The 16974-nt window shown below is 45.3% G+C and overlaps 1 protein-coding gene across 2 annotated transcripts; it reads right to left on the reverse strand.

The window, feature by feature from the left end:
• Positions 1–1317: 1317 nt before the first annotated feature.
• spo11 (SPO11 initiator of meiotic double stranded breaks) lies at positions 1318–14111 on the reverse strand. 2 transcript variants are annotated; one of them, XM_014135099.2, is made up of 13 exons: positions 13834–14111; positions 13162–13275; positions 12263–12351; positions 11757–11823; positions 11544–11667; positions 11147–11233; positions 10489–10525; positions 10261–10370; positions 10066–10165; positions 9583–9620; positions 7493–7569; positions 6865–6976; positions 1318–1766 (listed from the first exon to the last, which is right to left on the reverse strand). In XM_014135099.2, the coding sequence occupies exons 1-13, from the start codon at positions 13944–13946 to the stop codon at positions 1647–1649; spliced, it is 1188 nt and encodes a 395-aa protein (XP_013990574.1). In that variant the 5' UTR covers positions 13947–14111; the 3' UTR covers positions 1318–1646. The 2 variants fall into 2 exon arrangements, with proteins under 2 accessions (XP_013990574.1, XP_013990575.1); XM_014135100.2 differs by having other exon boundaries at positions 1431–1766; positions 11559–11667; positions 13834–14085.
• Between the last annotated feature and the right edge of the window lie 2863 nt (positions 14112–16974).

Here is a 16974-nt window from a genome sequence, read left to right on the forward strand (position 1 = left end):
ACAAGTCTGGTTCATCCTTGGCAGCAATTTCCAAACGCCTGAAGGTACCACGTTCATCTGTACAAACAATAGTACGCAAGTATAAACACCATGGGACCACGCAGCCGTCATACCGCTCAGGAAGGAGACGTGTTCTGTCTCCTAGAGAGGAACGTACTTAGGTGCGAAAAGTGCATATCAATCCCAGAACAACAGCAAAGGAACTTGTGAAGATGCTGGAGGAAACAGGTACAAAAGTATCTATTTCCACAGTAAAACGATTACTATATCGACATAACCTGAAAGGCCGCTCAGCAAGGAAGAAGCCACTGCTCCAAAACTGTCAGAAAAAAGCCAGACTACACTTTGCAACTGCACATGGGGACAAAGATCATATTTTTTGGAGAAATGTCCTCTGGTCTGATGAAACAAAAATAGAACTGTTTGGCCATAATGACCATCGTTATGTTTGGAGGAAAAAGGGGGAGGTTTGCAAGCTGAAGAACACCATCCCAACCATGAAGCACCGGAGTGGCAGCATCATGTTGTGGGGTACACTTCACAAAATAGATGGCATCACGAGGCAGGAAAATGATGTGCATATATTGAAGCAACATCTCAAGACATCAGTCAGGAAGTTAAAGCTTGGTCACAATTGGGTCTTTCAAATGGACAATGACCCCAAGCATACTTCCAAAGTTGTGGCAAAATGGCTTAAGGACAACATAGTCAAGGTATTGGAGTGGCCATCACAAAGCCTTGACCTCAATCCTATAGAACATTTGTGGGCAGAACTGGAAAAAGCATGTGCGAGCAAGGAGGCCTACAAACCTGAGTCAGTTCCACCAGCTCTGTCAGGAGAAATGGGCCACAATTCAACCAACTTATTGTGGGAAGCTTGTGGAAGGCTACACAAAATGTTTGACCCAAGTTAAACCCGAATAGAAAGAGGATTGGGAGGCCTCGGTGCACAACTGAGCAAGAGGACAAGTACATTAGAGGGTCTAGTTTGAGAAACAGATGTCTCACAAGTCCTCAACTGGCAGCTTCATTAAATAGTACCCGCAAAACACCAGTCTCAATGACAACAGTGAAGAGGCGACTCCGGGATGCTGGCCTTCTTGGCAGAGTTGCAAAGAAAAATCCATATCTCCAGACTGGCCAATAAAAAGAAAAGATTAAGATGGGGAAAAAGAACAATGACACTGGACAGAGGAACTCTGCCTAGAAGGCCAGCATCCCAGAGTCACATCTTCACTGTTGATGTAAGTAAGCATTTCACTGCTACACCTGTTATTTATTAACCATGTGACAAATAACATTTTATTTGATTTGATTAACAACAAGTGGCAGAAAATTTACATTTTTAGTATCCACAGATACATTACCATCAAGGACACAGTCAATCACAGTCAATTGGCCACTTCAGGTAGACTGATACTCTAATCTGGAATAATTTAGTAAAATATATCATATAATATAATGACCTAAAATAGTCAATAATATAAAAATGTGATGTAAAATGTTGTATCAGGTCACTATGTGACAGACTTGAGTAACTGACATATGCACAGACAGACACACTGCAACTGTACCGCATCCATACACGCTTGAATCCAGCCAAATCAAATCCCACATCCCACCATCCACTGAGGGGCAGTGTGCGATCATATCCAACCCCCGTAGCGCAGCTTGTTTGGCAGGTAGACGCGGCTGAGGAAATCAGGGGTTATGGAGGCCAGGGACTGGATCTCAGCTTTCACCTTGTTCCGTTGCATCATTTCCATCTGCAACAAGGACAAACATGTCTTAAGAGATGTGCAAGAGGAAGATGAGCAAACAGAGTTCATCCTGGACCACCAGGTGTGATCTTATCTACCACAGAACAAAAATATAAACACAACATGTAAAGTGTTGGTCCCATGTTTCATAAGCTGAAATAAAAAAATCCTAGACATTTTCCATACGCATAAAATGCTTATTTCTCTAAAATTCTGTGTACAAATTTCTTTACATCGCTGTTAGTGAGCATTTTTCCTTAACCAAGATGATCCATCCACCTGACAGGTGTGGCATAGAATGAAGCTGATTAAACAGCATGATCAGTACACAGGTGCACCTTGTGCTGGGGACAATAAAAGGCCACTTTAAAATGTGCAGTTTTGTCACACAACACAATGCCACAGATGTGTGCAATTGGCATAGTGACTGCAGGAATGTCCACCAGATCTGTTGCCAGATAATTTAACGGTAATTTCTCTCCCATAAACTGCCTCCAACGTCATTTTAGAGAATTTAGCAGTACTTCTAACCGGCCTCACAACCGCAGACTACGTGTAACCACGCCAGCCCACGACGTCCACATCCGGCTTCTTCACCTACGGGATAGTCTGAGGAGGGGTGTGCTGAGGAGTATTTTTGTCTGTAATAAAGCCCTTTTGTGGAGAAAAATACATTCTGATTGGCTGGGCCTGGCTCCCCAGTGGATGGGCCTATGCCCTCCAAGGCCCACCCATGGCTGTACCCCTGCCCAGTCATGTGAAATCCATAGATTAGGTGCTAATTCCTTTATTTCAAGTGACTGATTTCCTTATATGAACTGTAACTCAGTAAAATCTTTGAAGTTTATATTTTTGTTCAGTATATTTCACAACAGAGCTAGTATCTCGAAGTATCCCAAATACCAGGGAGCTGACAGCCCTCTCAAACACATTCCACTGTGCTGTGTCACACCTGCAAAATGGCTCAATTGTAGTAAAAACACACTCAAGAGAATGCTGCCTAGTCTTATAAAACAAGAGTGAAGGACTACAAGCGTACAGTTTCTACAGAGGAGGGTAATGGAGACTAGGGACATGTTTACTTAACCAAAAATCTGAAAATTTCTGTCCAAAAATGATGCAGAAAAATTAATCCATGTTTTTGTCACTTCTAGGTTAGACTACTGCAATGCTCTACTGTCACGCCCTGCCCTTAGAGATCATTTTATGTCTCTATTTTGGTTGGTCAGGGCGTGAGTTGGGGTGGGCATTCTATGTCCTTTTTTCTATGTTTGTTATTTCTTTGTTTCGGCCGGGTATGGCTCTCAATCAGGGACAGCTGTATATTGTTGGTGCTGATTGGGTGCCATACTTAGGCAGCCTGTTTTCCTTTGGGTTTTGTGGGTGGTTAATTTCTGTTTAGTGTTGTTACCTGACAGAACTGTTTTGGCTGTCGTTCGGTCCTTGTTTTGTTTAAAGTGTTCCATTAAAATATTATGATGAGCACTAACCACGCTGCACCTTGGTCTACTCCATTCAACAGCCGTTACAGAACCACCCACCTTCAACCGACCAAGCAGCGTGGTAAGGAGGAGCAGAGGGTTCAGGACTCCTGGACTTGGGAAGAGATACTGGACGGAAAGGGACCCTGGAGACAGGCTGGAGAATACCGTCGCCCGCCGGAGGAGATGAAGGCAGAACGGCGTTTCTGGGAGGATCGGCTGGCACGGCAAGAGGAGGAGAGGCAGCCCCAAGATTTTTTGGGGGCGGGGGCACACGGGACGGTCGGCGGTGCCGAGGATGGAACCAGAGCCAGTCGGGGTGAAGTTGGAGGTAAGCGAAGGGAGCAAAGCAGAGACAGTGAAGGAGTTGATGGGGAGTTTGGAGGAGAGGGATATGAGAGAGCTGCTGTGTTGGTGCATGGGGCACGACATTCGCCCTACGGAGCGTGTCCTCGAATTGATGTCACCTGAGTCAGCTCTCCATACTCGTCCTGAGGTGCGTGCTAGCCGTCTGGTGAAGACTGTGCCAGCCCCACGCACCAGGCCTCCTGTGCGCCTCCCCAGCCCTGCACGTCTTGTGCCTACACCCAGAGCCAGGCCTCCTGCATGTCTCCCCAGCCTGGTGAGTCCTGTGCCTGCGCCCAGAGCCAGGCCTCCTGCATGTCTCCCCAGCCTGGTGAGTCCTGTGCCTGCGCCCAAAGCCAGGCCTCCTGCATGTCTCCCCAGCCTAGTGAATCCTGTGCCTGCGCCCAGAGCCAGGCCTCCTGCATGTCTCCCCAGTCTGGTGAGTCCTGTGCCTGCTCCCAGAACCAAGCCTCCTGCAAGTCTCCCCAGCCTGGTGCGTCCTGTGCCTGCTCCCAGAACCAAGCCTCCTGCAAGTCTCCCCAGCCTGGTGCGTCCTGTGCCTGCTCCCAGAACCAAGCCTCCTGCAAGTCTCCCCAGCCTGGTGCGTCCTGTGCCTGCTCCCAGAACCAAGCCTCCTGCAAGTCTCCCCAGCCTGGTGCGTCCTGTGCCTGCGCCCAGAGCCAGGCCTCCTGCAAGTCTCCCCAGCCTGGTGCGTCCTGTGCCTGCTCCCAGAACCAAGCCTCCTGCAAGTCTCCCCAGGCTGGTGCGTCCTGTGCCTACGCCCAGAGCCAGGCCTCCTGCATGTCTCCCCAGCCTGGTGAGTCCTGTGCCTGCGCCCAGAGCCAGGCCTACGGAAAGTCCCAGTCCAGAGCTTCCGACGACAGTTCCCCATCCAGAGCTTCCGACGACAGTTCCCCATCCAGAGCTTCCGGCGACAGTGCCCCGTCCAGAGCTTCCGGCGACAGTGCCCCGTCTAGAGACGGCCCACAGTCCGGAGCCTGCCGAGACGCTCCTCAGCCCTGAGTCTCCACAGACGCTCCTCAGCCCTGAGTCTCCACAGACGCTCCTCAGCCCTGAGTCTCCACAGACGCTCCTCAGCCCTGAGTCTCCACAGACGCTCCTCAGCCCTGAGTCTCCACAGACGCTCCTCAGCCCGGGCGCCGCCAGAGTCGCCCGCCAGCCGGGCGCCGCCAGAGTCGCCCTCCAGTCCGGGGCCCGCTGCGAGGGTCCCCAGTCCGTGGTCGGCGGCAAGAGACCACGCTCTAGGGGAGCCATTAAAGTGGGTGAGCCAGCGGTGGAGCAGGGTCTGCGTCCTGCTCCTGAGCCACCACCACGGGTAGATGCCCACCCGGACCCTCCCCTTTAGGTTTAGGTTTTGCGGCCGGAGTCCGCACCTTTGGGGGGGGGGGTACTGTCACGCCCTGCCCTTAGAGATCATTTTATGTCTCTGTTTTGGTTGGTCAGAGCGTGAGTTGGGGTGGGCATTCTATGTCCTTTTTTCTATGTTTGGTATTTCTTTGTTTCGGCCGGGTATGGCTCTCAATCAGGGACAGCTGTATATCGTTGTTGCTGACTGGGAGCCATACTTAGGCAGCCTGTTTTCCTTTGGGTTTTGTGGGTTGTTCATTTCTGTTTAGTGTTGTTACCTGACAGAACTGTTTTGGCTGTCGTTCGTTCCTTGTTTTGTTGTGTTCCATTAAAATATTATGATGAACACTAACCATGCTGCGCCTTGGTCTACTCCATTCAACAGCCGTTACATCTACTTTCCGGGTACACGGATAAAGCACTAAACATACTTCAGTTAGTGCTAAACAAGGTTGCTAGAATCTTGACTAGAACCAAAAAATGTGATCATATTACTCCAGTGCTAGGCTCTCTACACTGGCTTCCTGTTATGGCAAGGGCTGATTTCAAGGTTTTTCTGCTAACCTACGAAGCATTTCATGGGCTTGCTCCTACCTATCTTTCCGATTTGGTCCTGCTGTAAATACCTACACGTACACTACGGTCACAAGATGCAGGCCAACTTACTGTCCCTAGAATTTCTAAGCAAACAGCTGGAGGCAGGGCTTTCTCCAAAAGAGCTCCATTTTTATGGAACGGTCTGCCTATCCATGTGAGAGACGCAGACTCGGTCTCAACCTTTAAGTCTTTATTGAAGACTCATCTCTTCAGTAGGTCCTATGATTGAGTGTAGTCTGGCCCAGGAGTGTGAAGGTAAACCGGAAAGGCACTGGAGCAACGAACCGCCCTTGCTGTCTGCCTGGCCGGTTCACCTCTCTCCACTGGGATTCTCTGCCTCAAACCCTATTACAGGGGCTGAGTCACTGGCTTACTGGTGCTCTTCCACGCCATCCCTAGAAGGGGTGCGCCACTTGAGTGGGTTTAGTCTCTGACGTGATCTTCCTGTCCTGGGCCAGTGTCTCCCGACCCCGCCTGTCTCAGCTTCCAGTATTTATGCTGCAATAGTTTGTGTTGGGGGACTAGGGTCAGTCTGATTTATCTGGAGTATTTCTCCTGCCTCCTGTGTGAATTTAAGTATGCTCTCTCTAATTCTCTCTCTTCTCTCTTTCTCTCTCCTTTTCTTTCTCTCTCGGAGGACCTGAGCCCTAAGACAACGCCTCAGGACTACCTGGCCTGATGACTCCTTGCTGTCCCCAGTTCACCTAGTCGTGCTGCTGCTCCAGTTTCAACTGTTCTGCCTGCGGCTATGGAACCCTGACCTGTTCACCGGACATGCTACCTTGTCCCAGACCTGCTGTTTTCAACTCTCTAGAGACAGCAGGAGCGGTAGAGATGCTATGAAAAGCTAACTGACATTTACTCCTGAGGTGCTGACTTGTTGCACCCTCTACAACCACTGTGATTATTATTATTTGACCCTGCTGGTCATCTATGAATATTTGAACATTTTGGCCATGTTCTGTTATAATCTCCACCTGGCACAGCCAGAAGAGGACTGGCCACCCCTCATAGCCTGGTTCCTCTCTAGGTTTCTTCCTCGGTTAAAGCCTTTCTAGGGAGTTTTTCCTAGCCATTGTGCTTCTACACCTGCATTGCTTGCTGTTTGGGGTTTTAGGCTGGGTTTCTGTACAGTACTTTGTGACATCAGCTGATGTAAGAAGGGCTTTATAAATACATTTGATTGACTGCACACATTATCTTTAACTTTCTTCTCCCTTATCTCTAATAACAGACTGACTGCACACATTCTCTCTTTCCATATTTGTATTGTATTTAAACCACTCATAAAAGGTAGCCCTCCCCCCTCTGACCTCTCTCTGCCAGGCAGGTTGGCAGGCCAAGTAGGGTCTCTTCAGCAGGCTGGTCAGTTTATTCTGATCTCTCTGTGTGAGGGGGATCAGAGCATCCTCAGGTACTCTCAATCTAAAGTACACAAGGGTTATGATCAGTACAGTTTTCAATTCAGTTAGTTCAACAGATGAACAGTCATATTATGAGACATATACAAAAATATCTTAACTGTAAATAGCTTTGGATGATGGTCTTCTGAATGACCATATTAAGAATGATTATTTCTTTCTGTTGCTACAAAGGAAATATCCTGACACAAAGTTACGGCTCTCTCCATTTCTGTCCAAACTGTATAAAATGTGGATGCTTTTGATTATGTACTGTACAGTTAGAGTCTTAGGAGGAGCAGGCTTGCAGACTACAATTAAACTTGACTTATGTCAAAACCCCCTTTTCAGGCTAAGACTGCCCTAGCTGACATATACTTAAAACTCAATATACACTCCAAAACAGCTCCTCAGGGAGAGAGAAACAAGCAAAGGCAACAGCAACAGAAACCAAAACAAACAATCTCCAAATCCCCAGAATATAATCCCAATTAGAGGTAGGGAGGAGGAAAGAGGAAGTAGCGAGTGGTTGTCTCCAAACCTCTGGAGGTCAGAGGGGAGGAGGCCTAGCCACATAACGCTGGGGACGGTCAGACTGTGGGCCTCAAATGACATGGCCTGAGGGGAAAAGATACACACACAGAAACACGTCAATACACAACTAGACAGATCGACAGGTTGACAAACTGTGCATAGAACACATATGTGAATACATACAACCATATACAGTTGCAAAAGTATTAATCCCCTTTGGTCGTTTTTCCTATTTTGTTGCACGTGAACCTGTAATTTAAATTGATTTGTATTTGGATTTCATGTAATGGACATACACAAAATAATTCAAACTGGTGAAGTGAAATAAAAAAAATAAAAATTTAAAATAAACGGAAAAGTGGTGCGTGCATATGTATTCACCCCCTTTGCTATGAAGCCCCTAAATAAGATCTGGTGCAACCAATTACCTTCAGAAGTCAAATAATTAGTTAAATAAAGTCAACCTGTGTGCAATCTAAGTCTCACATGATCTGTCGCATGATCTCTCTCTCTCTATATTTATACACCTGTTCTGAATGGCCCCAGAATCTGCAGCACCACTAAGCAAGAGTCACCACCAAGCAAGCGGCACCATGAAGACCAAGGGGCTCTCCAAACAGGTCAGGAACAAAGTTGTGGAGAAGTACAGATCAGGGTTGGGTTATAAAAAAATATCCGAAACTTTGAACATCCCACGGAGCACCATTTAATCCATTATTAAAAAATGGAAAGAATATGGCACCACAACAAACCTGCGAAGAGAGGGCCGCCCACCAAAACTCACGGACCAGGCAAAGGGGGCATTAATTAGAGAGGCAACAAAGACACCAAAGATAACCCTGAAGGAGCTGCAAAGCTCCACAGCGGAGATTGGAGTATCTGTCCCTAGGACCACTTTAAGCCTTACAATCCACAAAGCTGGGCATTACAGAAGAGTGGACAGAAAAAAGCCATTGATTAAAGAAAAAAATAAGCAAACACGTTTGGTGTTTGCCAAAAGGCATATGGGAGACTCCCCAAACATATGGAAGAAGGTACTCTGGTCAGATGAGACTAAAATTGAGCTTTTTGGCCATCAAGGAAAACGCTATGTCTGGCGCACACCCAACACCTCTGATCACCCCGAGAACATCATCCCTGCTGTGGGGATGTTTTTTATCAGCAGGGACTGGGAAACTGGTCAGAATTTAAGGAATGATGGATGACGCTAAATATAGGGAAATTCTTGAGGGAAACCTGTTTCAGTCTTTCAGAGATTTGAGACTGGGACGGAGGTTCACCTTCCAGCAGGACAATGACCCTAAGCATACTGCTAAAGCAACACTCGAGTGGTTTAACGGGAAACATTTAAATGTCTTGGAATGGCCTAGTCAAGGACCAGGCCTCAATCCAATTGAGAATATGTGGTATGACTTAAAGATTGCTGTACACCAGCGGAACCAATCCAACTTGAAGGAGCTGGAGCAGTTTTGCCTTGAAGAATGGGCAAAAATCCCAGTGGCTAGATGTGCCAAGCTTATAGAGACATACCCCAAGAGACTTGCAGCTATAATTGCTGCAAAGGTGGCTCTACAAAGTATTGACTTTGGGGGGTTGAATAGTTATGCACACTCAAGTTCAGTTTTTTTGTGTTATTTGTGGTTTGTTTCACAAGAAAAAATATTTTGCATCTTCAAAGTGGTAGGCATGTTATGTAAATCAAATGATACAACCCCCAAAACATCCATGTTAATTCCAGGTTGTAAGGCAACAAAATAGGAAAAATGCCAAGGGGGGTGAATACATTTGCAAGCCACTGACATGCATATCGTACATAAAATCACACACACATTCAGACACACAAGTCCACCTGGGGTATAATCATATAAACCAGAAACACACATGATCATAAATGCACTCACATACAAAAACCTCACAAATGAGATCCCACGCGATCACTTTACTTTTACCCTTCATGTCACTTCAAATGCTCAGATATGGTTGACTGCTCCCCTTTTTCAACTTAGAGACCAGAATAATTACATATTTCTTGCACCGAGACACTGCACAAGCCACGTTGGATAATGTACAGGAATACACAGGCATGGCAGGACTCACCACTGATCCGTACTTGTAGATGCACATGATCTCAATGCCTGGGAAAATGAGAGAAAGACAGAAAGAGACATGATACAATCACCACCATACCAGAGCAATTATCCTCTGAGATATGTAGCTAAGGGGACAGAGAACAAAGTAAAGTGTTACACATGCAACTCGCAATGTGATGTGAGGAGAGCGGAGGGGAGGGGGGCAGAGAGGTGCTGTATGGAGAGGGACAGTCAGTCAGTGAGTCCAGGGGCCCCAGTGTGATGATTCCACTGGGCGAGAACACGCCAACACAATCCCCATTCTAACCACCCTGACACATCAGAGAGGCTTATCGGCTAAGCAGGACACGCAACCCCTGTGTGTGTGTGTGTGTGTGTGTGTGTGTGTGTGTGTGTGTGTGTGTGTGTGTGTGTGTGTGTGTGTGTGTGTGTGTGTGTGTGTGTGTGTGTGTGTGTGTCTTTGATAGGATAAAAGAGTGGAGAGTATTACCGTAAGGGTCAGCATCCACCAGAGCAAATATAGGGATGTGCAGGGTGTCCCAAAGCTTTCTCACCATCAGCCTGCTGTTCACATCTGGGACACCTTTACCCTGGCACAAACACAGAACAGATTTACAATAAGTCATATGATTAACACATTACATTTAAAGCAATAGCTCAAAAGAAAACCATAAGTAGGACATACTGTGATCATGATGCAAGGAGATAGCTTGGTGCAAAAGTCATCATCGAGCAGTTTCTGGAAGGTGGCGTCCTTCTCAACTATCAAAACAAACTTAGCAGATGACACAATGTCTGGAGAACAGGTCAAGGTGAACACAAACATGACTGATGGACTCTTCCTCACCAATAGATAAGAGTGGGAAGAGTTAGTTAAAAGAGGAAGGAAGTCTGACATGATTATAAAGGATACTCCTGATCCCGCCAACATTAGAAGAGACTGGAGTAGCCTGAGAACACAATTAAGAGACACAGTTATCAATATAGCAAGTTACTGTTAGCTTTCAAACAACAACAAAAATATAATGAGAAATGAATCTAGCTGTTTGGGTGTCAGTTGATTTATGCAACCCACAAACAGTAAATAGAATACAAGTAAACAGTTAAAGTTTTTTTTGTTTTCTGAACAATTATTCTATAAACCGAGTGATTACTTCATTGGTTGAACCTGGAGATTGTGGCCAGAAAGAGGTGAACACAGGATTTATTAAGTTTGGCTGAGACTGACCTCTGTTATGTCATTGAAATCGGAGAGGTTTAGCACTGTTAAACATTCATGGCGGATGATGATACTGTATATTGTAACATTATAGGTATCTAACCCCTGAACAAGGCAGTTAACCCACTGTTCCCCGGGCGCCGAAGACGTGGATGTCGATTATGGCAGCCCCCCACATCTCTCTGATTCAGAAGGGTTGGGTTAAATGCGGAAGACACATTTCAGTTGTACAACTGACTAGGTAACCCCCTTTCCCTTTCCCTGACATTATATGCATATTCAACAGGCATATGACCATACTGTGACGATGCTGAGATGTTGGGGGAATGCATTTAGTGTTAGTGGGACTTACAGTGGAGTTGGAGTGGCAGTCCACCTTGGTGCTGTCCTCCTCCAGGTAACACAGATCACCTGAGATTAAGCCCTTGGACGTAGCTAGCTGGAGACCGTTAATAAACACACACGTGCACACACAAACAACAATGCTTTTGAGTCAAGTTGAATTTCATTGCTCTTTGATCATGGAAATCATGGAAAATACATACACAGTTGCTTCCTGTACGAGGCAGAAAATAGGCTAAAAATATGAAAATAACTGAGCGCTTTCATGTGTTAGCCCTGAACTAATCATAACATGTCGTATCAAAAGGTATTTCCAAATGTTTTAGTATGATTTTATTCAATATCAGGCCATTGTTGCCTCCTCTTGAACTGAAATTGTACTCTCACAAACGCACACACACACTCACATAGTATATACACACCACATGTAGTCTTCTGCGTGGAACCTTGAGCATGCAGGAGATGTCATCCACAATGGAATCGACAGTCCTCTGTGAACCAAAAAGCTGTGTGTCGTTGTAATAGATGTCCCTGTGGAAACAAGAGAACTACTTCTCAAAGTAATGGTGTTAAGGCAAGAATGTATTTTTTTATGCGTTGACTATCTGACAAGACATTACCTTTTTGTGGCATATACGTTGCTCTGCACAAGTTTGTAGATGATGGATAGAACCTTGAGAATGTGCCCTGCATAGAAAACCCAGTTAAACATCTGTATTATAGGCTACCAGTATATTGTAATATACCAGTACAGTCTAGAAAACCTTTCAATCAATCCCCTATGATATCTGATGATAGGTAATTTCATCATGAAAGTACTTAATTCAGGATTTTCTTTAGGATGGATAATGAAATCCATAGTGAATAACACTGATCCAGGAAAGCTTCTCTGACCATAATATTTCTGTCTGCCAGCAGCATAAGACATACCATGTCGTTGCAGTTTTTGCAATTAGTTCATGTAAGCCCAGAGAGGATAAGAATGAAAGCCACCTGAAGTAGGGCTGATTAAATTCCTTAGAGTAGTTTAAAGTTTGTGAATTTAAATCATTTTTTCTGTGTACAGCTGAGGGGAGGGGGAAGTGAGAGAGAGAGGGGGGGCAGTGGTGTGTGTCTTTCTTCTCACCAAATTTAGTGACAGACGAGGAACAGTTGCTCCGAACTGTGGTGACAGAACTTCCAGAAGTCATTTGAAGGCCAACGGCGTTGTCAAAACTCAAAGTTGGGAATGAAGACAAAAATATTATTCATTATTTACAAAATCTGAACATTTGGTCTCCTATCTTTGATCAGCTTTGTAAAGAAGCCTGCTACCTTTATGATCCTTCTTAGAAGAATCCCAAACCCTGGGGGTTACCTGTGATAGGCCTCCCCCATACCTCGACTGTATTTCCTCTGTGAAACCTTTGCCTCCCTATCTGTGGGATTCTCACATTTGAAAGGGCCGAGCCAGAATGTGCTTTAAGCTGTCAGGTGGTTTGATGTAGACTCAACCAGACAGTTCACTTTGTTCTAAGCATGAAATCTCCACAGCCTGTGCACATTAAAGACCTCCACAAACTGCCAGATTTGTGTGTGTGTTTGTATGTGTAGCTGGTGCTTTTTAAATATTTAATCAAACTGACACCTATTCAGTCAGGAAGTTATTTCAGCTTCAAGGATTACGGTTCAAAACTTTAGGTGATTCTATTGACACAATTTCCACCCCACAAATCCCTTTTGACTTCTTAGCTCTCTTACACATTCAGATAGAATGAGAGATCAAAGAACTAAAGGATTTCCTCCAAATGCATTTAACAGCAATTTAGACCACTTGCAGGACCTGACTTATCAAACTGAGTGCAAAGTTCAGTTTACACAACATGACCACTTATTTCAAATGTAATGTTACTGGGTTATTCTGTATTTACATAACATAAATAAGACATCTGTTGTACAGATTTACTGTGTTTATCTTGCTAAAGGTCAAACAGAGTGAGTATGGCCCAAAAGACTGACATTATAGTAACAAAGTGAGTGGCTTACCTTACATTGGCCCAGCTGGATCGGTTGGGTAGGACCAAAACTGGAGCTTCATCTTTGGACAGACTGGTGACTATCTCTAGAATCACCTTTTCAATGAGGATTAAAACTTCCTGGCTGAGCATAAGAAATTACCAAATAAACCTTGGTGATAGGTCTAACTAATAGTAGCCAGTAACTAATGGGAAAATCGGTGGACCACAAATTCAAAACTGATTCAAACAATCCTATCATTTTTTCATAAGCCTAACCACATAAAATGCATCCTTTAAAGTTTCAACTCAATTATGAAAATAAAGGCTATGGCATAGTAAAAACTGCAAGCACTAGGCAAGTCAGTTAAGAACAAATTCTTATTTACAATGACGGCCTAGTGGGCTAACTGCCTTGTTCAGGGGCAGAAGGACAGATTTTTACCTTGTCGACACGGGGATTCGATCTAGCAACCTTTCGAATACTGGCCCAACGCTCTAACCACTAGGCTACCTGCCGCGGCATGATGTTGTCTAGATCATAATAAGATGTTTATATGTAACCTAATAGCCTAGGCTAAGGGGCCCTGGCCCACACCAGCCTTATCAAATTGTGCTGTAGATAGACCTAGCCTAGGCAAGGATATCACATCCGCAAGGGTTGTCTGTGAATCACACGTCGTAGAAAGAAAAATAGGCCTACCTGCTGACTTCCTCATGGCTGTGTTGAGGTTCCATCATCATATCAACATTTTCCAACAACTCAAGGCCGAAATTGTCAATTTCAACGAACTGTTCAGACATGTTTGATTCCATTCTTGTGGCGGGATTTACAACGGAATTAAATTAATATGAATAGGGCGTCCGTACATGTATATGTTTACCGAGAGCAAACTCGCGCGTGGAATAATGTTGTTTGGCGCGAAATCAAATCCACACACAAGGGGTGTGTTCGTAAATTCAATCTAGAGTGCCAGAGTGTGATCGGGGTGCGCTCTGGGCGTTCGTAAATTCAGAGCATTGTCAGATTGTCCATTTATACATTCGGGGCGTTCCGAGCGCACACTGGACGGTCTGGCCAGTGAGTAGGGTTGATCCGAGCGTTCTGAACCAAAACGGCAGTAATGCACCCAAGCTAACTGGCTAACGTTGGCTAGCTTGCTAGCTACTTCCAGACACGAACGAGAGAACACCTCACTCTGACCTCACTCGCCAGAGCGAATTTACGAACGCACCCAAGATTGGCGGGGTCAGTGAGCTGCACAAAGACTACTCACAAGACATGTTCAGAGAGTAGGCTAAAGATCATGATAGCTAACCCCCTTTCGTAGCATATGTGGTAAAATGTGTCAGTACTCAGTAGGCCTACAATGTTCAACAGTAAGATTATACTGAACCAGGTGCTGGTGCACCGGGCAATGGCCCGCAGTCTTCCAGCTTCATTTTTCACTTTGTATAACCTTAAAGCTAGGGCCGAAATGCGTTGGTTTTACGTTTGAAAATAAAGAAGCACTTATATGATCATCGACTTCCACTGTCCTCCAAGAGTTGAATGTCCTATACACTTCTGTTTGCTCATCAATTTATTCATGCAACTTGGTTGGAGACCAAAGAGAACGAACGAGGTAGCAGCAGTCTTCCGTGGAGTGAGTAACCTAAATGCACCCTTTCGTTCTTATGGTAGGGTAAAGTGGAACAATGTCCAGAACAATGTCCAATTGCCGACACAAAACAACTATGTTTGGTAAAAATTTGGTAGCCTATGTGGATGATGCTCATGCTTAGGGAAACGAACTATGAAGGGAAATAAGTGACTAAGGTTTACACTTTTTTTGTTAATTAAAGCTGCAATATGTAACATTTTGGGTGACCCCACCAAATCCACATAGAAATGTGAGTTATAGATCTGTCATTCTCATTGAAGCAAGTCTAAGAAGCATTAGATCTGTTCTATATCCACTATTTCTATGCTTCCCATTCTTAAGTAAACATTTTTTGTCACAGCTGTTTAGATCGTACAATGATTCTGTACACTGTACACTGAGTATACCAAACATTAGGAACACCTTGTTTTCAATCCAGGTGAAAGCTTTGATCCTTTATTGATGTCACTTGTTAAATCCACTTCAGTCAGTTTAGATGAAGGGTACAAGACAAGTTAGAGAATGATTTTTAAGCCTTGAGACAATTGAGATATGGATTGTGTATGTGTGCCATTCACAGGGTGAATGGGCAAGACAAAAGATTTTAGTGCCTTTGAACAGGTTATGGTAGTAGATGCCAGGTGCACCGGTTTGAGTGTGTCAAGAACTGCAACGCTGCTGGGTTATTCACGCTCAACAGTTTCCCATGTGTATCAAAAATGGTCCAGCACCCGAAGGACATCCAGCCAACTGTGGGAAGCATTGGAGTCAACATGGGCCAGCATCCCTGTGGAACGCTTTTGACACCTTGTAGAGTACATGCCCCGAAGAATTGAGGCTCAATTTTAGGAAGGTGTTGATATTAGATATTATGTTGAACAACCCCGATAATAAGCTGCTGTAGTAGCCTAGGTCTACATTGATTGATGATATTTTAATTTGTAATTTTCCCAGTGAGTGTGTGCGCCAGTTAGCACTTCATTGCGCCCCACTAGACCTCATTAGCACCTCCAGTTGCATTTTGCTGATAACTGGGAGTTTAATGGGTGCCTGACATGAGGCCTGCTGCAAATTGACCAATAATGCTTCCTTTCTGTGTGTGTGTCTGTGTGTGTGTGTGTGTGTGTGTGTGTGTGTGTGTGTGTGTGTGTGTGTGTGTGTGTGTGTGTGTGTGTGTGTGTGTGTGTGTGTGTGTGTGTGTGTGTGTGTGTGTGTGTGTGTGTGTGTTATTACAGTGTGTGGGCAGATGCAACTCATAGGCTAATCTAGTCTGACTGAAATTGAGGACTTTGATTTTGGCATATGCTTGTTGTGCAAAATTGTGCATGTGTTATCCATAATTTATTTATGCTTGCCTTTGTGTGTGTTAAGGCTGTGCAGCAGAAGCACATACACTCTAAACAGCTGTCTTGGAGTAAGTGAACAGGTGTGTTTTCTGTGAAACGCGAAGCGACAGCAGTGCCTGACAGATCAGGAAATGGCTGTAATTTTCTGTAACTGCTTTCCTTTGGGAGTGTGTTAGAAGGAATGTGTGTGTGTGTGTCGCTCTATACTGTGCCATCGCTTCACCAGCTGCAGACTGCATGCACTCCACCCCAAGACCCTCCAAAAATGTTTTGGTACCTCTGTGACCCCAACAGCGAAACCACCCCGAGCCTCAAATTCCTTCCTTCGTCACCACACCATAGGGCTGAGTGGGGGAAGCTTTAATTTCTCACGAAACAGAGAGCCTCACACCGCTAACTTTCTCTGTCTGTCTGTCTGTCTGTCTGTCTGTCTGTCTGTCTGTCTGTCTGTCTGTCTTTTTCTTTCTCTCTGTCTGTCTGCAGCTAAAATTTGCTAATATTTGCCTAGGGCTATTCCCTTCATCTGGCAACCTTTCACTCCTGAGGGCCTGTGACAACCTGTTTCCGCAATATTGCCTCTTAATCGCTAAGTAATTGCTATCTCTAGGTGACAAGCAACCACCCCTCACCCGCCCACCCTAAAAAAACTATATCTGTGAAAGAAAGCCTACAAGATGTGGGGGTCCTCTTTCTTCCCCCTGGTCCAGAGAAGCAGGGACCCCCACTGGTTCCTTTGGCGAGAAATTTGTGTTGAGTGTGAGGCCTTAACCTGAGGAGACAGAGTGCAGTGAGTCATGTGCTCGTCACAGGAGGAGTGTTTGTATTGGGCGAAGGGGAAGCATGGGAGGGTTGTAA

The sequence above is a fragment of the Salmo salar genome, chromosome ssa13 (assembly GCF_905237065.1).
Source record: "Salmo salar chromosome ssa13, Ssal_v3.1, whole genome shotgun sequence".
NCBI lineage: Eukaryota > Metazoa > Chordata > Actinopteri > Salmoniformes > Salmonidae > Salmo > Salmo salar.